The sequence below is a fragment of the Mytilus edulis genome, chromosome 14 (genome assembly GCF_963676685.1).
Source record: "Mytilus edulis chromosome 14, xbMytEdul2.2, whole genome shotgun sequence".
Taxonomy (NCBI): domain Eukaryota; kingdom Metazoa; phylum Mollusca; class Bivalvia; order Mytilida; family Mytilidae; genus Mytilus; species Mytilus edulis.
In genome coordinates, this window is record NC_092357.1 from 13,790,939 (window position 1) to 13,818,667 (window position 27,729).

Below are 27,729 nucleotides of genomic sequence, written 5' to 3' on the forward strand. Positions count from 1 at the left end.
AACACATAATACACATGCAATAAATTTCACAGCACAAATGAAGCACTAAAAGCAAAATATAAGCAAAAACGAGGTATGAAAGCTAAATGCATATAAGTGTAAACTAGGCATAAAAGCTGGCAAAATGCATAGCATAAAATATTTAAAAAACGGGGTATGATCTAGATGGTAAATAAATTTGTCTAATATATTAACTAAAAGTCTGCACAATCTGTAGGTAACAGAAAAAATTTACGCCAAATGACTACGATAAACATTAATCAACAAATGACTACTAACACAAATGACAAGTCACCTGCAGATTGCAATACTACTGATTTAACATGTTTTTTTCTGTTAATGAATTTAGTCGTGTAGGCTCCTAAGAAGGCATCACATGATACTGCGCTAGGATTATGTGTTATTTCGTATCATATGAATTCCAAATAATAATAATATTGCCTTTCAAAACCATCATTGTCATTCAAATTGTTTTGACAAGTATTGTGAAAATGAATTTATAAAGTTTAAGATTGCATGTGTGTTGCGTTAGCGACTCATTGTTTGCGATATCCTTTGGTGTTTTTTGTTGATGGTATATGTTTGCGTTTTTGTACTATAGGTTATCATACGGTTTTCAACAATAAACAAATTCCATACCGTATAGTCAGCTATAAAAGGCCGCTAAATGACAGTGTAAAACAATTCAAACGAGAAAACTAACGACCTAATTTTTGTATCAAAATATGTTACACATGGACACACAACAACCACAGAATTATAAGCTCCTGACTTGGGACAGGCGCATACATCAGAATGTGGCGAGATTAAACGTGTTTGCGGGATATCAACCCTACCTCTACCCAGAGTCAGTGGCATAACAGTAAAATATAAGAACATCTATAAAAATCATTTGTAAGGCTTAACTCGTCAGATGGATAAAACTACAAATACTACAAATACAACAATTTTGGCCGGGCACTTGTATATCGCAACTACAAAAAGACACCAAGTATAGATCTGAGAGTAATCGCATTTACGTTACTGACAGCTAGTTAAAAGCCACCAACAACTAAAAATGAAATCTTCCATCTAAGAAAGATCGTTTCAAAATTTAATTTAGGGAGTTCAAATCACTACAACTAGACGTCATATCACACATATGTCAGACTTTGTATGGTTTCAGAGAGACTCAACCAAATCTGTCACTTCCTGTAGCAGTTAGGTAGTATTTCAACTGTAGTTTGTACTTACTATTCATGACTATATTCTGTTACATTGCAAACAAACAGTGGTTGTTGTTCAGATAAATAAAGCTAATTATTCCTCCGCATTGTATTAGTTTTAAGAAATTCTAATTCATAATTAATCAATAAGAATGTTTAAGGTTTGATTATTTTATTTCATTTTTATGATCATTTATTGTTTATCTTGTTTTTGCAATTTTATTATTCATATTCATTTAAATGCTCCTTTTGGATGGTATAACTTGGAATAGGCATTTCGTTTTTTATTTGTTTCTCTTTGGTAAAAATTGCAAACAACCCCCTGTTTAATAGTGGCATGCGTCCTAAGCGCTTTTCTAGATTTACCTTCATCAGGAACACTCAAAGCCAAACAATTGAAATCCGAGGGATGATCCGAGGGATGTATAAGTACCGAAAGAGTTGAAGCGCTACATGACAAAAATACCAAAACAAATAGCCAAATTTTAACAAAGGTCAACTTTGTTTGAGGGAGTTGAAACAATGTACGGTTATTTATCATGTTTATAATGTATGTATCACAGGACCTGAATCATTAATTATTTAGTTACGATGAGTATTGAATGTACTTCTTATGCTCAATGGTATTTGTTCGTGATTTCTGAGTGCACTTTTCGGTCTCTTAATTTTAATTCTAAATTGATGATGCATTACCATATTTTGTCTTTTTGAGTTTTATTCAGCTTTCATTTTTCCGATTGAATAGAATAAACACAATGAGACATTATACTTTCATGTTTAAAGACTGTCGTGTTGTTGTCCAGTATTAATAGTATGTGTAGAACGATCATTTTAAAGCGGAAAAGATGTATTTGCTAAAATATGTCGATTTTGACTATGTTTCCTGAAGACAACTTTGATTACGTTGTTCTGGTATTTAATATGTTGTTAAAGTTATCACAAGCAGGAAATTGCACTTTTGTGCAAAGGTTAAAAGTCCGACAAGATAAGTCCTAACTATCTTAACAGTTGTTTAATGATATGTGAGAGAGTTCTACCTATAAGATAATCGACATTTGAGAAGGTATCAAAATCTGTTTACACTACAACTAGGACATTTATTTGTTTTCTCAGTGTTTTTTTAGGCATATTCCTGTCTATTTGAAATAAAATTTTCAAATAGTTTTATTAAAATAAAAATAAAATTTCAAATTGTTTTATTAAAAAAAAAAAAAAAAAAATTGACAATTAGGTACTGAAAGTTGGAATTATAAACTGAAAACTACGATATTATTTTGATAAGATTGATCACATTCTAGGTTGACGTCGTGCAGCTATATATGATGTGATGTCAAGGTAATGCTTTTCAGCCAATCACAGACAAGATAATGAACAATTATAATACAACTATCTTGGCCGCTCTCTTACCAGTCCATTTAAGTTCATTGGTACTATATTGTTGTGGTATTTAACTAATATTTTAAGGTTGTGTTTCCATTATGGGTATGTACAAATCGTTTTTTTGGTATTTGTACCTGATATTAATATGGTATTTGAAACTGTCAATTAAATTCTTTGTATCTAATTTTTTCGCTGATATTAATTTTCTTTTAATTTAAAAAAAAATGATATTTTCGTAAATATTTGATTATATGCTATTGCCATAGCTTTTATGCAGACCAAACCAAACTTGCACTTAATATCACGCAAATAACAACGAATCAACAGTTTATGAGGTACACAAAACACCAAGTTGTAATCTATTTATCTATGAAATAAAATAAAGAGATTGTTGTTGTCATATGTTTGAACAAGTATTAAAAGCTCATTTCACCATTATAACCATTTTAAGAGTGTAATAATGGCAATGTGGAAACGGGTTAAAATAAGTTGAAATAATTGTTCCCCAATCCACTATTAATGAATATGTTTTAAACTAAACTAGTTATAACCAAACATTTGAAGCAAAGTTAATAAAGATTCTAATGTTTCAGTGTTGTTGTTATCTGGATTGTTATGTGTACTTTTACTCAACATCACTGACCTTACTGGTGCATCTCGCAAGACGGGTGTTGGAATAGTGAGAAGCAAACATTATGAGTGTTCAGATGAAGGCAATTTTAATAACGTTCATTGGTGGTGAGTATACAGGTTACTTAGCATAATCACGTGTCCCCACACCTACCCCGCCCCTCACCTGCATGGAAGTGTGCGGCATGGTGTTTTTTTTTGTTTTTTTTTTTAGTATAGCAAAGTTTAAGAATACTTTAGATTCATTTATTTTCGTGGGTACCCATTTTCGTAGACTTCTGAGAACCTGCATATTCATGGATATTTGATTTCGTGTTTTTCCAAATGTCTGTATACAAATAAAATTGAGAATAGAAATGGGGAATGTGTCAAAGAGACAACAACCCGACCAAGTAAAAAACAAAAAACAACAGCAGAGGGTCACCAACAGGTCTTCAATGTAGCGAGAAATTTCCGCACCCGGAGGCGTCCTTCAGCTGGCCCCTAAACAAATATATACTAGTCCAGTGATAATGAACGCCATGCTAATTTCCAAATTGTACACAAGAAACTAAAATTAAAATAATACAAGACTAACAAAGGCCAGAGGCTCCTGACTTGGGACAGGCGCAAAATGCCGCGGGGTTAAACATGTTTGTGAGATCTAAACCCTCCCCTATACCTCTAACCAATGTAGAAAAGTAAACGCATAACAATACGCACATGAGAATTCAGTTCAAGAGAAGTCCGAGTCTGATGTCAGAAGATGTAACCAAAGAAAATAAACAAAATGACAATAATACATAAATAACAACAGACTACTAGCAGTTAACTGACATGCCAGCTCCAGACTTCAATTAAACTGACTGAAAGATTATGATTTCATCATATGAACATCAGGCACAATCCTTCCCGTTAGGGATTTAGTATCATACCATCATAACATATATGAGAAGAACATAACCCGTGTCATGCCAACAACTGTTTTTAGAATAAATGTGTTTAGTTCCGATGCAAAGACCTTATAAGTGACTCAATATTAACGCCAAAATATGCAATCTTTAATGACTTGACAACAGTATCGTAATTATATCCCTTCTTAATAAGTCTATTCAAAGGTTTTGTAAGTTTCTGAGGTGAATACTGACACCTTTGTGCTTTATAAAGAATATTTCCATAAAAATTGGATGTGAAATACCTGAACGTGTTAGAAGTCTGCATGTTGAGCTATATTTACGAATGATGTCTTTATACCGATGATAAAATTTAGTAAATGTTTTGACTAGTTTGTGATATCGAAAACCCTGGTGTAATAATCAGTAATACATAAATTTCTCTCGTTAAAATCTAAAACATTGTTACATACACGAGCGAATCGTACAAGTTGAGATATATAAACACCGTAAGATGGTGACAAGGGAACGTCACCATCTAAAAACGGATAATTAACGATAGGAAATGAAAAATCATCCTTTTTATCATAAATTTTAGTATTCAGCTTTCCATTAGTGATATAGATATGAAGATCGAGAAAAGGACAGTGGTCATTGTTAGTATTAGCTTTATTTAAAGTAAGTTCAACAGGATACATTTCATTAATATACATACTGAAGTCGTCATGATTGAGAGCCAAAATATCATCCAAATATCTAAAAGTATTATTAAATTTGTTTATCAGATGTTGTTTCGATGTGTCTTTGCTTATTTTTGTAATAAATTGTAACTCATAACAATACAAAAACAGGTCCGCAATAATTGGTGCACAGTTAGTCCCCATTGGAATTCCGATAATCTGACGATATACGGAATCCCCAAAGCGAACAAAAATCTTATCTAGTAAAAATTCAAGGGCATATATAGTATCAAAGCATGTCCAATTAACATAGTTTTTTTGTTTATTGCTACTAAAAAATGACCTAAAAGAGTTTGAACATATATATTCACATTCTGATTTTTGAAAATATGTTATTCGTGGTTAATAATGGATAATAAGGAATCCACAATAGATGTAAACCAACAAGTGTTTGAATGTCCATAGCAAACACCTATCCTCTTATTTAGAATGGATAGTCGAGGATATGATACTGTGTTTCTCACTCATATAGTAAAGGAATATTATAATGTTATGATACACTGCTGGTATTATATTTAAATATTGTACCTTCATCCAGCATACTTATAAGCATCCATGTTTCTGCTAGACAATATATACACACAAGGACCAATATGAATGATAGGCAGAAGGAATATCTGATGATAAAGTATATTTGACTACCATTATTTTTCCCGATCAGATCTGCTGTAATTTTGAGAACTATTCATTTTTTAATTGTATTATTTCAGGTCTGCTGTAATTTTGAGAACTATTCACTTTTTAATTGTATTATATTGCTTTACATCACTGTACGTAGCAATATATTTGATTTGTTATTCATGCAATTTTGAAATTATTACTTTGCAAACCTCGTTTAAATTGGTTGCCTTATAAAAGAGTTTATGTTCTTATGTTAAGAATGTCATATAGAATTTAGAATAAATCATGGAAAGAAGGAGATATTAAATACAAAAGACAGAAAGTCAACTTCAGTTTGGTTCTTGAAGATCAAATGAATAATAAATGCGTAATATTGATAAAATTTTTGAAAGAACTATGTACTTTTTTTTCAAAGAAAGTGTCAACTCATTATCGTTTAACTTCATTATGAAACGGAGTTTTTAACATATCACATCCAGCACATATACTCGTATAAACCATGGTGGTTATTAAATATAAACATGAGTCTCATCTCATGTTTAATGTTCTGAGTGACATCATTTTGTTGATGAGGATCTGGTTGGGTTGGTGTGTGTCCCTTACCTCTGTGCAGTTTTTTTGATCATTTATTTTGTCGATCATTACTCCATCTTATATTATATTTTAGCATCTCTTTATACTCTTCTCTTTTCTCTATTTGCGTATTATTCTTCCTTCTTTTAACCAAGATTTTAAGAAATAAAAGTGTTCAGACCACATGAACAAGTCACTAACATTTCTCTCACTGTGGATTCATTTATTTTCAATATATAAATATCAATTTTCATGGATTGACTATTCGTAGATATTTAACTTCGGATTTTAGCAAAGTAGGCATACATTCCTTTAGAAAATTTACACTTCGTTAAATATTTAAATTCGTCATGCACTTGTACCCATAAAACCCACGAAAATACCCAACAAATGTGAATGAATTTATCGATTTCTTTACTGTTTTCAGGTATGACTGGCAGCAATCACCTGATCACATGCACTCTCATCATCACTGTCCGGCAGACGTTAGAGCCGGATATGTACCGATGGTAAACGGCAAACATTTCGACAGAGGAATCAATATTTCTGCAAATGCACATTATCTTCTAGGTTTTAATGACCCTGACCGTCGTGATCAGGCAAATCTATCAGCATCACAGGCTGCAGTCATGTGGAAGGAATTGGAAGCAAATGCCGTAGGAAAGATCTTAGTTAGTCCTGCAGTTAGTAGTCTCGACTGGTTACAACAGTTTATGCAGCAATGTCATAATTGCAGAGTTGACCACGTGGCTGTCCATGTCTTTAATTGCAATGCACACGAAATAATGAGAATACTTAAGCAAGCATGGGATAGGTTTGAAAAACCAATCTGGCTTACAGAATTCGCTTGTCCCCATACTACATCAGCAAATGATCAACTTCGGTTAATGAGAGAGATTCTGCCACTGCTGGAGTCTGCGCCATATGTATATCGTTACGCATGGTTTGCTAGTAGATGGATGAAACATTTAGATGGTGGTAATACGGTAGATATTTCAGCAACCCTGATAAAGGAAAACACGGTAGAACTCTCAGCGCTTGGACATTATTACAATAACTTTATGCATTAACATTGGAGAAACTAATTTTGATTCAGCTCTATCAATAGTATGAATGCTTATTTTTTTGTAATACCATCATGATAAAATTAATGCAATAAGGTTGATTACAGATATTATATATCTAACAAAAACACATCAGTTGTTTTCTATATTTGATTTACATTGTATATGATCCAACGTCAATTATTATAAATTAAGGAATGTATCTCCCTCGTGCAAAGTTCTGATTCCTTTCACGGATTTGGCTATACTTTGTGGACCTTTTGGATTATAGCTCTTCAACTTTTATAACTTTGGATTTCAAATATTTTGGCCACGAGCATCACTGAAGAGACATTTATTGTCGAAATGCAAATCTGGTGCAGGAAAATTGGTACCGTTAATGTTATTGCATAAAAACTAGTTTGAAATCATTTTTTCAAATATGGTTATCTGATTTTATATAATTGATGCATTTGTCGCAGATGTATGCTTTATTTTAGAGCAGCAGTAACACTCGAAAGAGTTGTTTTCTATATTTTGATATACGTTTTTAAATATTCTAGGTATACAAGCACTTATCTTTTGTTCATCAAAAAACATTGCAGTTAATGATAAAATTCATCAAGAAAATATGGAGAAAATCTATGCAAATTCTTTATTTCCTTTGTATTTCTACACAGTTTAATCCTACATACAGAAGAAATTTGTTTTATATACTTGTTTCTTGTTCATGTGACTATATCAAACATCTAATTTATCTACACAGACTTTATAAACGTTTGTATATAGTTATGAAAGGAACCAGGATTATAATCTTAAGAAGAGCGTTTCGTTTACGTACACTCATCAGTGACGCGAAAATCAAAATATTTATAAAGCCTAACAATTTCAAAATTGAAGAGTATAGAGGATCCAAAATTTAAAAACATAATTGTGCCAAATGCGGCTGAGGCAATTAATTCCTGGGTACAAAACCTTTAGTTTTTCGAAAGATACAAAGGAAAATTTATAAAAATGTCCATTTAATTGATATGCATGTAAACACCGAAGTGCTGACCACTGGGCTGATGATATCATCTGGAGAAGAAAAGAAAAAACGCCCTTCAAATAACAATAAGAATACAAAAAATACTATTAAGGACTATTAAGGAGTAGGTACTTAAGTTGATGACCAGCATTTTTGTTGGTGTGTCCTAGTAGTAAATCAAAATTATAATTAAACAAAGTAGAATAGCAAAATTATCAAACTAAAAACGGAAAGCCCAATGCTTCAACACATAAAGTAAATGCAAAACAAATGTCATATTCTTAGCAAGATGTATTTCATTTTGAAAAATGGTGATTTAAACCTGGTTTTATAGCTAGATTAACTTCTCAATTGAATGATAATTGCATTAAGTTCATTATATTAATATATGGTTTTCCCGTTGTTTGAATGGTTTTACACTAGTAATTATGGGGCCCTTTATATCTTGTTGTTTGCTGTGAGCCAATGCTCTGTATTGAAGGCCGAACATTGACCTATAATGGTTTACTTTTTTAAATTGTTATATGGATGGAGTGTTGTCTCATTGGCACTCACACCACATCTTCCTATATCTATATGCGTGACTTTAACAAACAGACATAAAAGGTGAAATTGTCAAAAGCTGTGGTACATCAACAAGATAGTTATATAATCTTAGTCATTATAAAACTCAAATAGTAATTTCATCAAAGAAAATATATTATTGACATGAATAGTGGTTTTAACTTAACATATAATAAAGCATTATCCCAATTGAATATGTTTTGTTAAATAAGTCAGTATGTCCTGCAGTTCTTAAAAAACAAAGTAGAACACATGTAAGTCATATTAAAGATTCGTGTAAAGTTTTGGGCAGTCTTTCATGAATCAATCATTGAAGCTCTAGTGTTTAACTCGGCATGAAAATGCCTCTAATGTGTAGTATTTGCATTTTATCCCATCATGGTAAGTACGGTTACACAGTTGCACGACTATTAGGATATATCACCCTTATATTATATTCAGTAGTGAGATTTCCTTGAATAAAATGAACATCTTGGTACTGCAGTCGTAGTTCCCTAACGAAATAATAAAAATGGTATTTATCATGATGCTTACAAATGATACGATATTTCTGTTATGACTTCCTTGATAGAGGGTTGCTGCTCACAAGGAAGCTATTAAACCAAGAGTTCTAAATGGTGAAGTTAAATCTTTCATTCTCAAATTTCACGGACGCCATCACGAATTAGTTGACCGTTATAGAATAACCGTTTCACACGGATTTCTTATCACATAAGCAACATGAAGGATGTCACATGTGGAGCAGGATCTACTTACCCTTCCGGAGCGACTGAGATTACCCCTTGTTTTTGGTGGGGTTTGTATTACTTATACTTTAATTTTCTATGTTGTGTCATGTGCACTATTGTTTGTCTATTATTTTTTTTTTTCATTTTCAGCCGTGGCGTTGTCCGTTTATTTTCGAAATATGAGTTTGACTCTCCCTCTGATATCTTTCGTCCCTCTTTTACAGAAAACAAAATCATTGAAATTGTCATAATTATATTATATTTAGAACAATCGAAGGTGGCTATTTTTTTGTGTATATTGAGGGAAGAAATGATTATGACAACATTAGGTAGAAACATTGTCAGATCCTTGTCATTAAAGCCTATACACATGATCAGTAGTAATACTTGTATATGATGAACTTAAAGCAGAACATCCGTCACAGTCAGTGAGTATGCTATCTCCTTTGTAATATATGTCGGAACACATAGCGTACGAACCAACTTAACGTTTATCTCACATACTGTTGAAATTAGGCTTCTAAATAATCAAAATAATCAAATAAAATTATTCCTGTAAATTTTGTGGTTCAAATATCTTGACAGTTTTGTATTTCTTCGTTGTACAATTATTAGGCTACACAAGAATGAATGATACAAGTATACAGAGAAATCCGCGGGAACAGAAATAAACAAATGCACGTGTGTAGATTGACAAATGTAAAATGTAAAAATGCAATCGAAAATAAATTGCTAAAGTTCCAAAACATCCAGTTGTAAAAGACAACAAGAAAATGAAAATGATTTGACATCAAAAATTGAAGAAAAAAAATCAGCAGTAGAATCTTACTCTCATTGGATAATTGTAATAGGGTTCTTGGACAGAATAAACCATGTCTGAACCAGAAAGTAGATTTATAAAAATGGTGTGGATTTAAAGTTTGGTATTGAAAATTTAAAGAAGTGTAAGAATCAAACAGATTGCTGGGATGGTGTAAGAAATTATCAGACCAGGAACTTCAAGGGGGGTCAGATGAAGATAGGACATCAGGTGTTTTTCTATCACAGTAATTGTAAAGAGCCTGGAATAGCTGGAATTTGCAAGGTAGTGAAAGAAAGTTGTGTAGATTACACACAGTCTGCCTCTTAAGATCCTCATTATGATCAAAGTGCAAAGAAAGATGCTCCAAAGTGGTACATGGTGGATGTAAAGTTTGAGAGGATGCTGAAAAAATTTATACCATTATCAAAACTTAAAAATCACTACATCTTAATCACAAGGCTGATGGTGGGACACTGAAAAATATGGCTTTATTCACAAAGGCAAGGTTGTCTGTACAACCTGTTACTCAAGAGGAATGGGATTTCGTATTAAACTTGGAGAATGAGAAGACATAAAGATAATTTGATCAATGTTATGAATATCAGATGGATCAATTCGATAAAATGCACAGTTGGATATATATATGAGTAAAACATGAAGTGATGAATTTTTGTTTTACAGGATGTACATATAGAACTGAAATATGTCTCATGTAAGAAACAAAATTACAAGACCTGAGAAGTTTAACATATATGGAATACAAATCTCATTGTGTGTAATTGTTAATCAAAATTGTCTGTAAAAATCATCAGTCATAACAGATTTCTATGTAAATAAAAATTAAATATTAAAAAAAAAGTATAGTCTTTTGTTTTGCATATTTGTGTCATATTTCAACAACTACATAATACAATTTAATTCTGAGCATTGATTTTAAAACATTATAAGAAACCAAAAAAAAAACTTTTCATGCTATGATTTTGCTATATGGAAAAAAACATTCCGGTATCCTCATTTCCAGTTCGAAAACAAAGAAAATACCAGTTATAATTAGTTTGAAGAATATACATCTGAATTTAAGTTATTAAACTGATTTCTTAGAATATAAACTGTTATTACCCGGTGCGAAAAGGTATGTGTCAAACAATTAATAGATTGTACACAAACCCTGTACAATTTATATTTTTTTACAAACTTATATCTTGTACACAACATATTTAATGCTTCTTACTTCTTATCGATCCAAAGTAAAAATATATGAGTCATTTTAAGTAAACCTAACTAGGTCTATTCTATCTTCCATAAAGACAGATGTTAGAAACTTATAACCTATAGGAAATTGTAAGTTTATTGTCATCGAAAAAATGCATGTAGGTTATTGAATATATATGAATATTTTTTTTAAAATGGACAACTGTATGTGGACACGGCGACTACAAGTCCTTGACTTCAAAGTACAAAATCGTGGCGGAATAAACACCATTATGATATTTGTATGGTAAATTTTGTCGCCAATACATCATTGGGACTTTGAGGAAAAATTTGCAATCAAAAGTCTAGGAGGTTAATTTCAATGTTTTAAATCTCTGCTGACGTCCATGTTAAAATCAGGTTATTATTGGATAAAATAGTAACGTTAAGGGGAACATTGGAACATATTACATGTAACTTGAAACGTTAAGGCAAACATTGGAACAGATTACTTGTAAATAGTAACGTTAAGGTGAACATTAGAACAGATAGCATATAGACATATCCTCTAGTCCCCAGTTGTTTACCTGATTGGTTTTATACGTACTTGTTTATTACAAAATGGACATGTGATATGATGTAGATAGTGATCGTTTTTTTACTACATTACAATTTCATTTGTGACAGCTCATATCATACAATGGATATATTACGTTATCAAAACTCTTTACACATATCATGGTGATGCTTGAATATAATGGTACCATTGATATTTGTTAAACACAATTGTATTATCAAGGCTCCGTCATTCGTCGTCTCAGAATCGACAGGACTATGGATAATATCATTTTTTTTCAATAATAAAAGGTACTTAATGTCATTCATGGAACCTATAAGCCTTGTATATATAATTTTATCAATTTTTTAAATCGTAAATGATACTCTAAAATTATACCTTACCAATGTATTTAAGGAAGGTTTTAGAAACACAGCAACATTTTTATTACTTTGAATCTATTTTGTTACAAAAAGCCGATGAGCTTTTATAGAGCTTTGCAATAAGGTGTCCATAGTATAATACTTTAAGTGGATTTTTGTAAGAAATGTTTTGGAAATTAACTAAGTTGTTTTGCTATTGTGCTCATTTGTGTCTTAAATGTAACGAATTCCTATTGAACAATTATCGACTTTTAATTTCATTTGCTAGATAGCACACGACGAACTAATATATCTATTTGTATTTGATTAAGCCAATTTTAGATTTACAACGTACAAGAATGAGGTCGTGTCAAGGTCTTCCCATGAAGCTATTTCATTTAAAAGTCAATTTATAGTTATAATATAACTGTCTTATCAGATCATCTAAGTTTATTGGTACTATCTTTTAGTACTATACTTAGTTGTGATTGGTGGTTCCATCATGGGTATGTACGTTACATTCGATGCTCTATTATCAGAAGTTGATATATTTTATAAAAATATCTATCATTCAATTTGGTAAAAACACATCCTCAACAACAGTGAAAATCTATACACAGAAAAATCATCAACATATTACATTTTACCAATGAATCAAAAACAGGTTTTTTTTAATTTGTACTAGCAAATAATTCTACTATACTCCTGAACTCATAACGTGATAATTGTCTAAAGAATGCGATCTCCTTTAGTAATGCATATCAGAATATCAGTTAAAAAATAATCTGTGGACCAACATTTTCAATATGTTGTATTAATAAACGTACAAATTCAGTCTAGTGAAAGTTCATAGAATGTGTTCTTATTCTTGCCCGATTTTTTTTTCTTTTTCCCGAACTGTTGGTTATTTTAAGTAAATCAACGTGTGGTTCGTGTGATCTTAGTTGTTCGATTGTGATATTCATTTAATGGCGTCAAAAGTTCTTGCTTTTCTCTGAAATTCCCTTTGTTACGTCATTTAAAGGCATCCATGTCTGAGAATGTCACATAGAACGAACTGATCATAATGAGATCATTCGTAAAGAAGTACTGAATTTGTTTGCATATTGTCTAAAAATCTTTAAAGTAACAGATTTAATCACCAGATCTCATGCAATACGATATTCATTTACTCTCGAAATATACATTTTTATAATTAAAACGATTGGCGAGCGTCGCTTTTGATGCTATATAAATTTGAAAATGTATTTCTCTCGAGTGGATAAATATCGTAACACACTTGCTGCAGTGCAATACAGTGAAAGAATCTGTATACTAAGGGACACTGTAAGGTCACATATTCCAGAAGCATTCTTTGTTTGATTGTCAACATTAAACAGGTTGATTTTTTGGGTTTTTTTTTATATTCTACTATATTCTAGTATTTCCTTAACTAAATACTTGGTGCAGACAAACCTGTATATTTTTCATAGATGGAGCGACGTTATCTTCAAAGTCATACGTAAACGACGTAAATATTGTCAACTGCATCAATGCAAACAAGACGAAAAAGTCGCAATTACGTTCAATACATTTTAAAGATTATTCCGCCTTAGCCTAAGTATAATCCCATTCACGCTCTATACTTTCGTATTTTACTTGGTTTACCAACGGATTTAATTGTGGTTCCTTCCCATATTAAACTAACCTTATTTAACACACTTTACAAATAACAATAAACACCTGAAGAAAATGGATCATATGATTAAAACACGTTTTAAACACGCTGTAACTTATGTTTCAGTGTTGGTGGTATCTGGTACTGTATGTGTACTTGTACTAAACATCATCACACTTTCCAGTGCTTCTAATAAGAAAGGAGTTGGGATATCATGGAACCCACAGTATCACTGTACGGATGAAGCCACCTTAAATAACGTTCATTGGTGGTAAGTAAAAAGATAACTCACCGGGATCACGTTTTCACACACAAGTTATATGGGTGAGTGTAGAACGCCATGTTCCCTTGTGCTGTTCATATCCTACTATCGACTATGGTTACTGATTAAACTGGAAAGAAGATCAAAATCGAGAAATTCAAGGCAAATTAAAGTAATTGAAACCACAGACAAAATTCAGCTGCTACACCTTTCTCCTGCTAATGATTATATAATAAGCATCATCTGACGTACCGTTAGCTGGTATTAGGGTGGGATGTTCTTCATCTGCAGATTAATTGACATTATATCAAGAAACATAACCAATACTGTATGAAAATATCGAATTCTTGGCTGAAATGAAAGCTCAATTGCACACAATTATCTTTTGTTTAAAGTTAGTTGAATTTTCATGCTAGAAATTATATACCGAGTGGAAAAAATAAACTGGACAACACGTATGTGTGAACATGGAATACATTGACGACAATAATGTATGTGACCTGGTAACACCAAAACCGGGCTATACAGTTAATTGTAGAATTATGTTTTTAATTTCAGGTACGACTGGAGACAATCACCCGACCAAATGCACTTACAACATCACTGTCCAACAACCGTTAGAGCAGGATATGTACCGATGGTGAATGGAATGCATTTTGAAAGAGGAATTAATATTTCTGGTAACTCGCAATATCTTCTTGGGTTTAATGAGCCGGACCACAAAAAACATGCCAATCTAACTGTAGCACAAGCTGTCGTCATGTGGAAGGAATTAGAGAAGCATGCCATAGGAAAAACCTTGGTTGGCCCTGCAGTAACAAATCTGAACTGGTTACAACAATTTATACTGCAATGTCACCAATGTAGAATTGACCACGTGGCTGTCCATATATATAAGTGCAATACACATCAAATAATGGCTAGACTTAAGCATCTATGGGATATGTTCCACAAACCCATATGGCTAACTGAATTCGCTTGTCCACAAACTACATCAGTTAATGAACAGCTTCGGTTGATGAGAGAGCTTCTTCCACTTTTGGAGTCTGCACCGTATGTTTTTCGATACGCTTGGTTTGTTAGTAGAAGGTTACACCATAATGATGGTTCCTGGGTTGATGGTTCAGCGAGTCTGATGAAGGAAAATTCAGCAGAACTGTCAGCACTTGGACATTATTACAACAATTTTATGTAATACAATGAATAGAAAGTGTATGATTTGAAATCGGTACTATTTCTCCTGTTTATTTCTTTTCTCTGAAATACATTTCAGATAGCATTGATGCATAGTGTTTTATATTATGACAAATCAACAGCTGTTTAAATATTTTCGAGTACACGAATTTCAAAGTTAAACTCATCACTACTCAACCATTGTAGGCAAACTGGTTTTGACACTGTTTCATTTATGCAGAAAACGTAAAATCACAAAAATACTTAACTCCGAGGACATTTCCTAATCAGAATGCAATATCAAAAGCTCAAACACATACACATAACATAAAGTTATAAACATTATCATATACTTGATATTCTAGTCAACACCAAAGTGCTGACTACTGGGCTTGTGATTCCCTTAGGGGCCGAAACGTGCACAATCAGTGTCATCGACTCAGTGGTATAAATAGTAATTACAGGTATCAGGCTTATAACACGTGCACCAAAGTGCTGATTACTGGGCTTGTAATGAAAAAGAGAATGAAAACGGGGAAATGTCAAAGAGACACCAACCCGACCATAGAGCAGACAACAAACGATGGCCATCAATGGGTCTTCAATGCAGAGAATCTCCTGCACCCGGGACTGGGGACATGGGAAAATTGCAGCGGGGTTAAACATGTGCTTTAAGATATCAACCCTCCCCTATACCTCCAGTCAATGTGAAAAAAAAACACACAAAAATACGCACAATAAAACTCAGTTCAAAGGATGTTCGAGTCCGATGTCAGAATACATGTTTGTGTTTATCATTTGGAAAAGGGAATAAAACCATTGAAGAAAATATCCTCTTATTATCAAACGGGAACATTATTAGCAGACCTGGTACTACATAAACAATTCCAACAAAAAACTGTATCGATCAATTAGTCAATCAATTAAACCGGTAAACCATTCGAATGGAAATACAAAGGCTCATTTGAAACAGGTAGTCAGGAAGTCAATTGTGCTGTGTTAGACTTAAAAAAAAGAGGATGGTTTGGATCTTCTTACAACTCAAAGTGAAGATGGATACATAAAACGATCGGCGAAGGGCTATCAATATATCATTGTTAACTTACAACTCCCTCTAAAGAGTACAAGACCTTGACAATAGCAATGTGTTCACTGTTGTGAAACTAGTCCAAATAATTATGACGTCTGGAAAGGATATGATATTGTTTTTTTCTTTAACGCCTTCCATCGACGTCATAACGCCAAACTCATATTTTCAGTTGGATTTTGAGAGGGAATTTACTGCTATATTAAAACGTTTAGCTGATTTCTTCTCAAGATGCTTCATTTTAGGAGTATAAAATATTTTTGAACAAAACTCGGTAAAATTTGTCGGACCTAAATTTCCGAATAATATAAAAAAATTGAAGTCTGTCAAATTTGACCGAGTTTGGTGCACAAAATATTTTATAATCTCCTAAAAAGAAATCAGATAAACGTTTTCAAAAAAGCATTTTCCCGCCTCGTATGGAATTGTAACTTATTTTATTATTACTGTAGGGATTGATTAGACATGTTTTGCACAAACACACACATTTTTATATATGCAAAAGTGTTTAGCCTTCAATGAAAATTTAAAGGCTAAATATGCTCTCAAAGTCCAACCAAAAATGGTGGCTTCAGCATTATGACGTCGATGTAAGGCGTCAAATAAAAAAAATATCATAGCCTTTCAATACATCATAATTATTTTGACTACTGTCAAACTAGAAGCAGAAGACGTACGTTTTAAGATTAAAAATTGAATAAAAGACCCACTTTGAATCGTCTATATCGGGATGATATTTTGATAATTTTGTTAACTTTTCTATTTTGATATAAATTGTCCCAAAAATAGCACACTTAACTGTAAAACATTATCAAAAAAATGCAAGTGACTATTTTCTTTAATTGGTATTGTCTAACAAAATGCACTGTAAATCAAATGTGTCATCAAGTCTATTTGCGAACGATATGTGAAAAAATCTTGTGATATGATTAATTCATTGTAAAGAGTTCAATCTGCCGAGATAGATGGTAATTGGCTGAGAGAACTATTTTGAACACATTTCAATTTTGACAAAAAAAATCTAATGTTGCCGTTCACTATATGATATCCGAGAGTACTGAAAAATATTTACTTGTAGTATAGTAATAAACATGATAAAATTGCGAATGGAAATATGGAATGTGTCAAAACATAGATATGCCGTCGAGCTGGTATAATGCCTTGTCAAGGTCTCATCAATTCACCGACAAGTTGAATTACAGTTCAAATATTATAATCTAGATCACTGCTTATCAGAACATTACAGTTTATTGGTACTATCTTGGTGTAGTACTTTAATGAGATTTTAAATTGTGGGACCATGATGGGTATGTACAAAACGTTCGTCGATGTATAAATATCGAAATGATAATTAAAATGAAAAACAAAACTGTAGATTTATCTATATTTGTTGTCAGAAGGTTTTCTATAAATTACATTTTCGTTAATAGTTGATTCAATGCTTCTATCATAGTTTTTAAATTTCCAAATCATAATTTGCTTTTCGTTGAACGTTTTTTATATTCTAAGGTGACCTTCCACCACAAAATACACTCCAAGTTCTAACTCATATATTAGTAAAAGTCAATTAAAAAAAGCTAATAGTATTGTCATATGTTGAGGGAAATTATTATATAATCAATAGCATCACAACGCTGAAATATAAACCAACAATTTTGGACAAAGTTGTATCGTGTAAATTCAATTTTGTTTTCCGTCTGTTTAAGTGTTGGCAGTGGCTGGTTCTTTCTGTTTACTTTTACTCAGCATTTTGGACCGTTCCTGGGCTTCTCAAAAGAAAGGTGCTGCAATATCATGGAACCCAACATACCACTGTACAGATGAAGCCACGTTTACTAACGTTCATTGGTGGTAAGTAGACTAGCTCCAAAATATCATGGAACCTATTGTATCACTGTACAGGTGAGGCACTTGTACTAACGTTCATTGATGGTAAGTAGACTAGCTCCAAAATATCATGCAACCTATTGTATCACTGTACAGGTGAAGCACTTGTACTAACGTTCATTGATGGTAAGTAGACTAGCTGCAAAATATCATGCAACCTATTGTATCACTGTACAGATGACGCCACCTTTACTAACGGTCGTTGGTGGTAAGTAAACTATCGTACCATTGTACAGCCGAAGCCACCCCTACATATGTACGTTGATGGTAAGTATACTAGCTCCACAATATCATGGAACCCATCGTACCATTGAACAGATGAAACCACCTCTACTTTTGCACGTTGGTGGTAAGTATACTAGCTCCACAATACCACGTGTTCACTAGTCCTCACCTATAAGACCATAGAGTTCTTTTATAAATAAATGTTTGCATCATATTTCCACCTACCTACATGCAGATACACCAAGTTACGAAATATACACGTTGGTAAAATTCATTGATGTAAATGACTATCGGAACAGAAGGCACATGTCTGCTGTACGCAAATATTTGTATTGGCAGTCGCAAACACAGATCACATTGTAAACGCCGTAATAACAAACGTTTATAGGATACAATGATGCTGTACATAAGTGTTTAAATGTCAGTTGCAAACCCACATCAAATTGTAACAAAGAATGACACGCACTGCCTTATAAAAGTACTAGTCTCGATAAAGTCTGTAGCTCATTTTTTTCATAGACATGGACCATTCACATGATATGAATAATATTCTTTTGTTTTTCAACAATGATTCGCATGCTTGAAAAACAAAATATCTGCTCTAATAGAGCTTATTGATTACAAAATAACACGATATATTTAGTTGGTTTTTCTTTTAATCGATGATCCAAGCCTTTCGATTCTTGTTCATTTCCCACCTCTGATCTTATAATGTGTATGAAATTATTAACATGTATTTTATTGTATTCGATTATTGATTATTTGCATGAAATCGATAAGACTTTGTTAGTTGAAACACTTGCGTTTGGTCCATTATCTTAAGTTCAGACAATAAATATGTGCAATTGTATAATAATTTGTAAAGGTATTACCGGACGATATAAGTCATCATACACTACTTGTACTGTTTAGAAAGATCGGAATGCCATCTAGCGCGCACTCATCTGTCTGCTGATACAATGAAAATGACGACTAGTTCTAGTGGTTTGGGTTTGTTTTACTTATTTTATTTGCATTTGGTTTCATATGCAATGCAGCCAATTGCGAGCCAAACAAAATAAAACTATACGGCATAAAAAGCATCAATTTATTCTTTATTCTTTATATTTTTGCAAACAAAACTAGCTTTTTTGACGATTTTTTTACTCTTCTGTCATTCTATTCTCTATTCATCTATACCCTGATAAACAGAAAAATTCCAAATCAGCCAATTTAACTCTCATTTGTTTTCTCTTTTTTCAGGTATACCTGGAAACACTCACCTGATCGAATGCATCTTCAACATCACTGTCCGACAGCTAACGTAAGAGCAGGGTTTGTACCGATGATAAACCCTAAAAATTTCAATAGAGACATCAATATATCTTCCAATGCAAAATATCTTCTTGGTTTTAATGAGCCTGACCACAAAGGAGGGTCAAATCTTACAGTAGCACAAGCTGTCGGAATGTGGAAAGAAGTAGAGAAAAAGGCTGCAGGGAAAATCTTAGTTAGTCCTGCAGTTACAAATCTTCACTGGTTGCAACAATTTTTACATCAATGTCATAATTGCAGAGTTGACCACGTGGCAGTCCATGCTTATAGGTGCGATGCACATCAACTTATGGCATACCTTAAGGATGCATGGAATAGATTCCACAAACCAATATGGCTGACCGAGTTTGCCTGTCCTCATACGACATCAGTTAATGAACAGCTTCGATTTATGAAAGATGCTCTGCCGCTTTTGGAGGCGGCACCGTATGTGTTTCGATACTCATGGTTTACTAGCAGATTTATACACCACAACGAAGGTACTTGGGTCGATGCGTCAGCAAGTCTGATGAAGGAAAACTCTGCAGAACTATCAGTACTTGGACATTATTACAACAACTTTATATAATAAAGAGGTCGTATATCATGTCTACTTAGCCGTGCTTCTCCTTCATACGGAGTACTAGTATATAATTTAGAAATTGTTGCAAGGTTTTTATTAATACGAAAAATGCGGCAGAGTTGTAAATGCAATAATGTAACCTCGCATTTTGAAATATTTTATATAAATTAAAAATGATTTTTTCTCAAAATCGTAAAAATTAGAATCGCATTTAAGTCTTAAATGACAAAATCTCAATAATAAATGCACGCAATAATTTCTGAATTTACAGTATATATCTCCCAATAGATATGATTTTCCTGGGCTTGTGTGTCCTATCATGCTTTTCTTTATAAGCCATTAAACCAAGAGTGCAAAGAGTATTGTGTTCTACCATCGTCTATTTTTCCTTTTTTAGTCATGGCGATGTCAGTTTATTTTGATCTATGAGTTTGACTTTCCCTCTGGTATATTTTGCCCCTCTAGACCTCTTATGTGCACATAGATATAGGAAGATGTGATGTGAGTGCAAATGAGACAACTCTCCATCCACATAACAATTTTAAAAAAGTAAACCATTATAGGTCAATGTACGTATACGGCCTTCAACACGGAGCCTGTATGTTTTAAAGCTATGTACACGCGTGAGGCGCAAATACAAAATTTCAATCCTTGTATCTATGAAGAGATTATTTGCTGATTACATTAACTTAAAAGCATTTATATATTATGGATGGTATATCATAAATCTAATTAAAAACTGATCTCTCATCACTTCTGTTTACGATATGTCAAACGACTGCTATATCATGAAGCAAAAATGTTTAAGATGTTTTGATATTTTCAATATACGGAATATATGCAGTTTTTAATCATTTATCGTACTTTATAAACATGCTAAAATTATTCGTTATTCACTATTTTTGTAGTTTTCAGAAGTTATCTTCGGATTTTCGTGATTTTCTTCAGTTTTTTAGCGATAGCCATTCTATCATATCTATATTTCTAAATGTTTCCGATAAAACCAGTTGTCAACTTTTCTTGTCAATCAATTTCACAGTATTCATTAATGGCCTTTAATAATATTTTATACAATAGAGGTTTATCTTTGGTAAAGGCCGTGTTTAAGCAATTTCCCTATACTCGTGTTCTTTTATATCGTTTGATATTCTATAACAATATTGGTTTCTAATGTGAAGCAAAATCAGCTTACATTTACGGAACATCTGAAATCACCATTCCTTTTTGTAAGGTTCGTGTTGTCCAGTCTTACTTTGTCAATATAATAATTTATGTAGTGTTTCCGTATTATTTTGTCGTTTTTTTTTTATCCTTTTAACATAGCATGCCTTAAAAAAAACTAAGTTTGTTTACTAGCTGGCTGCTTGTTCATTATTTTCCGAGCTATAATATTAATGGCATATAATTTAAAAAAAATATATACTGTCTTTTCTCAAAGCATTACTTTAACACACACAAAAATATGTGCTGATGCCGATCAGGAAAAAAAACTAATTTTGAAACCTGTTACCTTGTATGAACGTCAGGTGAACGGAAGCGTAGGACATCACTCAAAATAAATATTAAAATAATGTTTAATCTTGTTTAATATGTAGCGGATGAAATTTTGACCAATTTGATATAATTTGGTCAAACAACTTAGTTCACTACACCTTGAAATAGAGACAAATGATACCAACATAATAAATATCGAAAGAAAAGAGGTGTGTAATTCTCTACTTTTTTTTTTTGCATTATTTATTTACTAACAAATCAATTTAGTAATCGGGTCTATTCGCGATATATACTATTAATCTACAATAAATTAGTATCGTAATTTAAATAGTACCCATACTGTTCAACCTTATATGCATCGAGACAGAGGATAATGGTTTCGAGAGTACGATTTAAGTACATTTCAATTTTGTTACATTGAAATATTATTTTGTCGTTACACATCCGATATCAGAGAATTCAGTATCTAAAAAATACCAAAATCCAAGGACAAAATCGAAACGAAAAATTATTTAACGAAAGACAACATCAAAAGCTTGAACATATCAAACGAATTGAAAATAACAAGCATATTCTTGACCAACATTTCCTTATGTACGTGTAGAAAGTATGGTGGATTGAACCTGGATTTCTCACTTATATGACAGTCGTTTAGAAATCAATTATACTGACAAAAAAGTGTGTTCATAACCATTATATATATGTACAACAGAAAACAGCAGTCAATATTGAGTTCTAATCTTAATCTCAATAACAGCAAAGAAACAAGAACCAAATGGCATATAAATAATCGACAGACAAAATACCGACAAATATCGTCCTGTGGTATAATAAACAAAGATATTTATATCTGTAAGATTAAACACATTTCAGGTTGACGTCGTGCATGTATGATGTCTGGCCATGTTCTAACTTTTCACCAATTCACCGATAAGTTGATTCACAGTACAAATAATTAAATCTAGATCACTGCTTATCGGTATTTTCAAGGTGTATTGGTACTTTCTTGGTGTAGTACTTAGATATGATCCATAAAAATAACAAAACAATACTGTCAATGTGTCTATTTTCGTTGTTATAAGGTTTTCTTGAATTTAAAGAAATTATATTTTTGTTAGTATTTGATTCAATTTTTTTTTTATCATAGTTGTTAAATTCTAAATGATAATTTGATTTTCGTTAAACGTTTTTCATATTCGTAAATAACCTTTAACCACAACATAGATCCCACGTTCTAACTCATATATCAGTAATAGTGAAATAAAAAAACTCATATTGTTGTCATATGTTGCAGAAATTTTTGAAAATATTATATACAATCAAAAGCATAAAAACGTTGAAGTAGAAATCAACAATTTTAGACAAAGTTGTATCGTGTTAATTCAACCGTAATTTTTTTTGGTCATCTTTTGAAGTGTTGGTGTTGTCTGGTGCTTTGTGTTTACTTCTATTCAATATCATCGACCTTTCCGGGGCTTCTCACAAGAAAAGGGCGGCAATATTATGGAACCCAACATACTATTGTACAGATGAAGCCATTTTACCAACGTTCATTGGTGGTAAGTAAATAAGCTCCACAATATCATGGAACCGATCGTACCACTATACAGATGAAGCCACATTTGATAAAGTTCGTTGGTGGTGAGTAAACTAGCTGAACAATATCATGGAACCCAACGTACCACTGTACAGATGAAGCCATCTTTACTTACGTTCATTGGTGGTAAGTAAAATAGCTCCATAATATGACTGAACCCAACGTAACATTGTACAGATGCAGCCACCTTTACTGACGCTAGTTAATGGTGAGTAACCTAGTTCCACAGTATCATGGAACCTATCGTACTACTGTACAGATGAAGAGACCTTTACTAACGCTAGTTAATGGCGAGTAAACTAGACACCAACGAACGTTAGTAAAAGTAGCTTCATCTGTACAATGGTACGTATATGATGTATTCAATGGTACTAGTTCCACAGCACCATGGAACCAATCGTACTACTATACAGATGAAGCTACCTTTACAAACGCTAGTTAAAGGTGATTATACTCGTTCCAAAGTACCATTGAATACATCATATACGTACCATTGTACAGATGAAGCTACTTTTACTAACATTCGTTGGTGGTTAGAAAACTAGCTCCACAATGTCACGTTTTTACTAGTCTTCACATGCAGGATTTGTTACACGTTACGCACGATAATGGGTTCGGATTAAACTACGATATTATGATTTAATAACAGTAACCATTCGCCTATACAAAATAAATCCACCAACATGCATATATCTACAGAAAGGCCTTGACATGTCTTTCTTATTTTAAGTTAATTCTTTAAATTTTTGCACCATATGTATAGTTCATTGATCACACAAACCTTACTTTTACGTTTATAATTGCATGACTGGCGAAACATTTCAGATTACATAAAATACATTTTCCAAAGCACCGTAGTAATTTTGAACATAAAATCTGCAAAATTTGGTTCACCAACTTCCTACTAGATTTATATTCTAACGTCATAGCCGTTTGTTTTTAGCGTTTGATAAATTTTTAACTAAGTCCTCTATGAAGAATTCAGCAGAGGAACCTGTCTGTATGTGTTATGCGGAAACTTAATCGGATTTCGAATTTTATAATTTTCACTATGATATTATCAAATCATATTAAAACTATATTCAATAGAAAGTTCTGAAAACTATAAGCATTCAAAGTTTCAAATATAAAAAAAAACTTATTCATGAAGAATAATTTAGATAAATAGCATGTCTAGCCGCTATGTCCAAACGTTAATGTGTTCCATTCCTTTGGTGAAGTCTGTAATAGAAATAGAAAATGTCCCCTTATAATATAAAATTAAGCTACTTCAAAGATGCAAACTATAAGTTCCTACAAATCGGTTGATGAGTCGGGTGTTTTCATCAACAGCATGACCTTACAGTTTGTTTTTTTTTCGGAAAGCATTTCTTGTGTCTAGCCATTATGTTCAAGGGCGTCATTTAGACTTTTCTTCACAGTGGCGTCATTTATATGAATACACACTTTTCGTCTAAGCAGTTAAAATAAATCCTTCAAATGTTCATTCCAAAAAGGTCTGCTGAATCAAAATAACACTCAGATGAAGAAAAAAACACACACATAAGGAATAGACCCTTTATAGACACAGTAAAAGCGGATGGGCTAGGGATAATTACTTATGGACAAAAGTTTTCACGCAAATCACGCACCTTTATAGATTAGAATCCGAGGTACAATGGACTTATATTTCAAATATGTACAAAAGTGTACAAATACCTTTTGTAAAATAAAATCACCACCGCTAAAAAATAATAATATAACAAGCATTTCAAATAGTCTGAAAATCTCGCACAGATACATGCACATGCAGATATTAAACAAAAGTGAATTCAATCTAAAAATAATAATTTCTACTAAAATTGTTATATAACATAACATGCCAAAATTATTATTTTATCGATTTATATGAAATAAATACAATAACTGTTTATTTTAAATTTGTCAAAAATATATTACTGGCTTGTTTCTCTCTTCTCGTGTGAACCTCTGGCAGCACGATTTTTTTTAAAGTTTGCTATGCATTCTTTCCAAAATAGATTGGAAAATGTGCTTTTATTTTCAATTCATCACAGATCAGAAACTAAGAACGACCCTTACGAAAAAAAATTTATTAATTGCCTTATAAATAACAAATTTTGAAATTTCTATTCTATTCATCTTATGATATTTATTTTATAAAAATCGATCGAGTAAGTACTCAGCAATATATATTTTTGTTGAAACAGCGCAAATCTTTTTTGATAAGAAAATGTCGAAGTATATGGCGTCAAAATTGTCAATTATACATGTTACGTTTTGAGACGCAATACCGTGCGTAACGTCTTAGAGCATAGCATTATTTTATAAATGGATATTCGCATCATATAGCATTTAGCTTCATGCAGATACAGCTAGTAATAAAGATGAATAACAAACGCAAGGAACAACGATAAATGACAAAAGTTTTAAAACATGATAACACAATACCATAATTCACTATTTTCACTAAATGTCTTTCACTAAAATAATAATTTGAGAAAATGGCTATTACTAACGATAGTTCATGAACTGGCACACTGCTATATAATTCTTCTCGTTAAACTGCTATAAGCAGCAACATAGTGAGCAATGTCATGAATGTGTATGTGGCACAACTTAAGAAAACTGTCAATGTCGATGTTATCTGTTTTTTTATGATTTTGCATGATGATGCTCAATTTTTTCAAAGACATAGATAATCCTCATGATAAAAGGAAAATTCTATTGTTTTTCAACAAAGATTTCCATGCATTGAAATCAAAATAGCTGCTTTTAGCCAGTGTGTATTAACAACAAAAAATATGGTCCAATCTGGTTTTAGAAATAGATGTTCGAAATCGTTTCGATTCATGTTAATTTCCTCCTCCTACATTGATAATGTGTATGAAATAATGCAAATGAATTTTATTGTGTTCGGTTATATATTATTTGTAAAAAATCGAAATAACTTTATAAGTTGAAAAAATTGCGTCTGATTATCATTAATTCGGAAAATATATAATAATAATTTATAAAGGTTTAGACAGATCGGATCGCCATCTAGCGTGCACTCAACTGCATATTTGTCTATTGTTTTCAATGAGATTAGCTAAAAGACCGGACAACATGAATAAACACTGATGAAATGAAATTAACGACCACTTTGAGTTTCAGTTTTTTTTTTGTTTTTTTTTCTATTTTATAAGTTTTTTTGTCACTTATTGTCCTTATGCTCCGGAGCCTGTTGAGTACCACACAAAATTATGCCGAATAAAAAGCACAAATTTATTATCCTTTTTCTTTAAATTTTGAACGAAAGGACTATCTTTCTATTTTTCCCGAATGTTATCTACTCTTTTTTCATTCTCTATTTTGTAAACTTCACTTATACCCTTCTAAATAGAAATTTCTAAAGCAGTCAATTAGTCTTCAAATTTATTTTTTATCTATTGTTATTTTTTCCAGGTATAATTGGAAACATTCGCCTTATCGAATGCACCTTCAACATCACTGTCCAACGGCTAACGTAAGAGCTGGGTTTGTACCGATGATAAACCCTAAAATTTTTAATAGAGACTTGAATATATCAACAAAGGCACAATATCTTCTAGGGTTTAATGAGCCTGACCACCATGATCAGTCAAATCTAACAGTAACACAAGTTGTTGGTATGTTGAAGGAAGTAGAGAAAAAGCTGCTGGGAAAATCTTAGTTAGTCCTGCAGTTACCAATCTTAACTGGTTGCAACAGTTTTTACATCAATGTCACAATTGCAGAAATGATCACGTGACAGTCCATGCTTATAGATGCGATGCACATCTACTCATGTCATACCTTAAGGACGCATGGAATAGATTCCACAAACCAATCTGGCTGACCGAATTTGCCTGTCCTCATACTACATCAGTTAATGAACAGCTTCGGTTTATGAAAGATGCTCTGCCGCTTTTGGAGGCTGCGCAATACGTATTTCGATACTCATGGTTTACAAGTAGATATTTACACCACAATGAAGGTACTTGGGTAGATGGTTCAGCAAGTCTGATGAAGGAACACTCTGCAGAACTGTCATCTCTTGGACATTATTACAACAATTTTATGCAATAAAGAGGTCGTATTATTATACCTGTGTTACTCATGTGAAGATTAATATATTTCCTGATATCTATGGCGAGTTTATGTCCTGATCACTTTAAAT

General features: G+C 32.4%; 3 protein-coding genes, 1 long non-coding RNA gene and 1 pseudogene across 4 annotated transcripts; all 5 read left to right on the forward strand.

The window, feature by feature from the left end:
- Window positions 1-2,566: 2,566 nt before the first annotated feature.
- LOC139502534 (uncharacterized) lies at window positions 2,567-7,215 on the forward strand. Its single transcript, XM_071292030.1, has 3 exons — window positions 2,567-2,687; window positions 3,179-3,323; window positions 6,449-7,215. Exons 1-3 carry the CDS (start codon window positions 2,684-2,686, stop codon window positions 7,089-7,091), a joined length of 792 nt encoding a protein of 263 aa, XP_071148131.1. The 5' UTR covers window positions 2,567-2,683; the 3' UTR covers window positions 7,092-7,215.
- Window positions 7,216-9,382: 2,167 nt separating this feature from the next.
- LOC139503990 (thymocyte nuclear protein 1 pseudogene) lies at window positions 9,383-10,760 on the forward strand (annotated as a pseudogene).
- Window positions 10,761-12,721: 1,961 nt separating this feature from the next.
- On the forward strand, window positions 12,722-15,441 carry LOC139502535 (uncharacterized). Its single transcript, XM_071292031.1, has 3 exons — window positions 12,722-12,800; window positions 14,078-14,222; window positions 14,772-15,441. The coding sequence occupies exons 1-3, from the start codon at window positions 12,797-12,799 to the stop codon at window positions 15,406-15,408; spliced, it is 786 nt and encodes a 261-aa protein (XP_071148132.1). The 5' UTR covers window positions 12,722-12,796; the 3' UTR covers window positions 15,409-15,441.
- Window positions 15,442-17,683: 2,242 nt separating this feature from the next.
- Window positions 17,684-20,491, forward strand: LOC139504495 (uncharacterized). Its single transcript, XM_071294601.1, has 3 exons — window positions 17,684-17,780; window positions 18,180-18,324; window positions 19,828-20,491. Exons 1-3 carry the CDS (start codon window positions 17,774-17,776, stop codon window positions 20,465-20,467), a joined length of 792 nt encoding a protein of 263 aa, XP_071150702.1. The 5' UTR covers window positions 17,684-17,773; the 3' UTR covers window positions 20,468-20,491.
- A 2,884-nt stretch (window positions 20,492-23,375) lies between these two features.
- Window positions 23,376-27,654, forward strand: LOC139504496 (uncharacterized). Its single transcript, XR_011659240.1, has 2 exons — window positions 23,376-23,514; window positions 26,997-27,654. It is a non-coding gene; the product is annotated as an uncharacterized lncRNA (long non-coding RNA).
- The last annotated feature ends 75 nt before the right edge of the window (window positions 27,655-27,729 follow it).

Coding starts and splice junctions, on each gene's coding strand:
- LOC139502535 (XM_071292031.1), top strand. Junction 14,223..14,771: donor TTAAATAACGTTCATTGGTG/GTAAGTAAAAAG, acceptor TTTTAATTTCAG/GTACGACTGGAGACAATCAC.
- LOC139504495 (XM_071294601.1), top strand. Junction 18,325..19,827: donor TTTACTAACGTTCATTGGTG/GTAAGTAGACTA, acceptor CTCTTTTTTCAG/GTATACCTGGAAACACTCAC.
- LOC139502534 (XM_071292030.1), top strand. Junction 3,324..6,448: donor TTTAATAACGTTCATTGGTG/GTGAGTATACAG, acceptor TACTGTTTTCAG/GTATGACTGGCAGCAATCAC.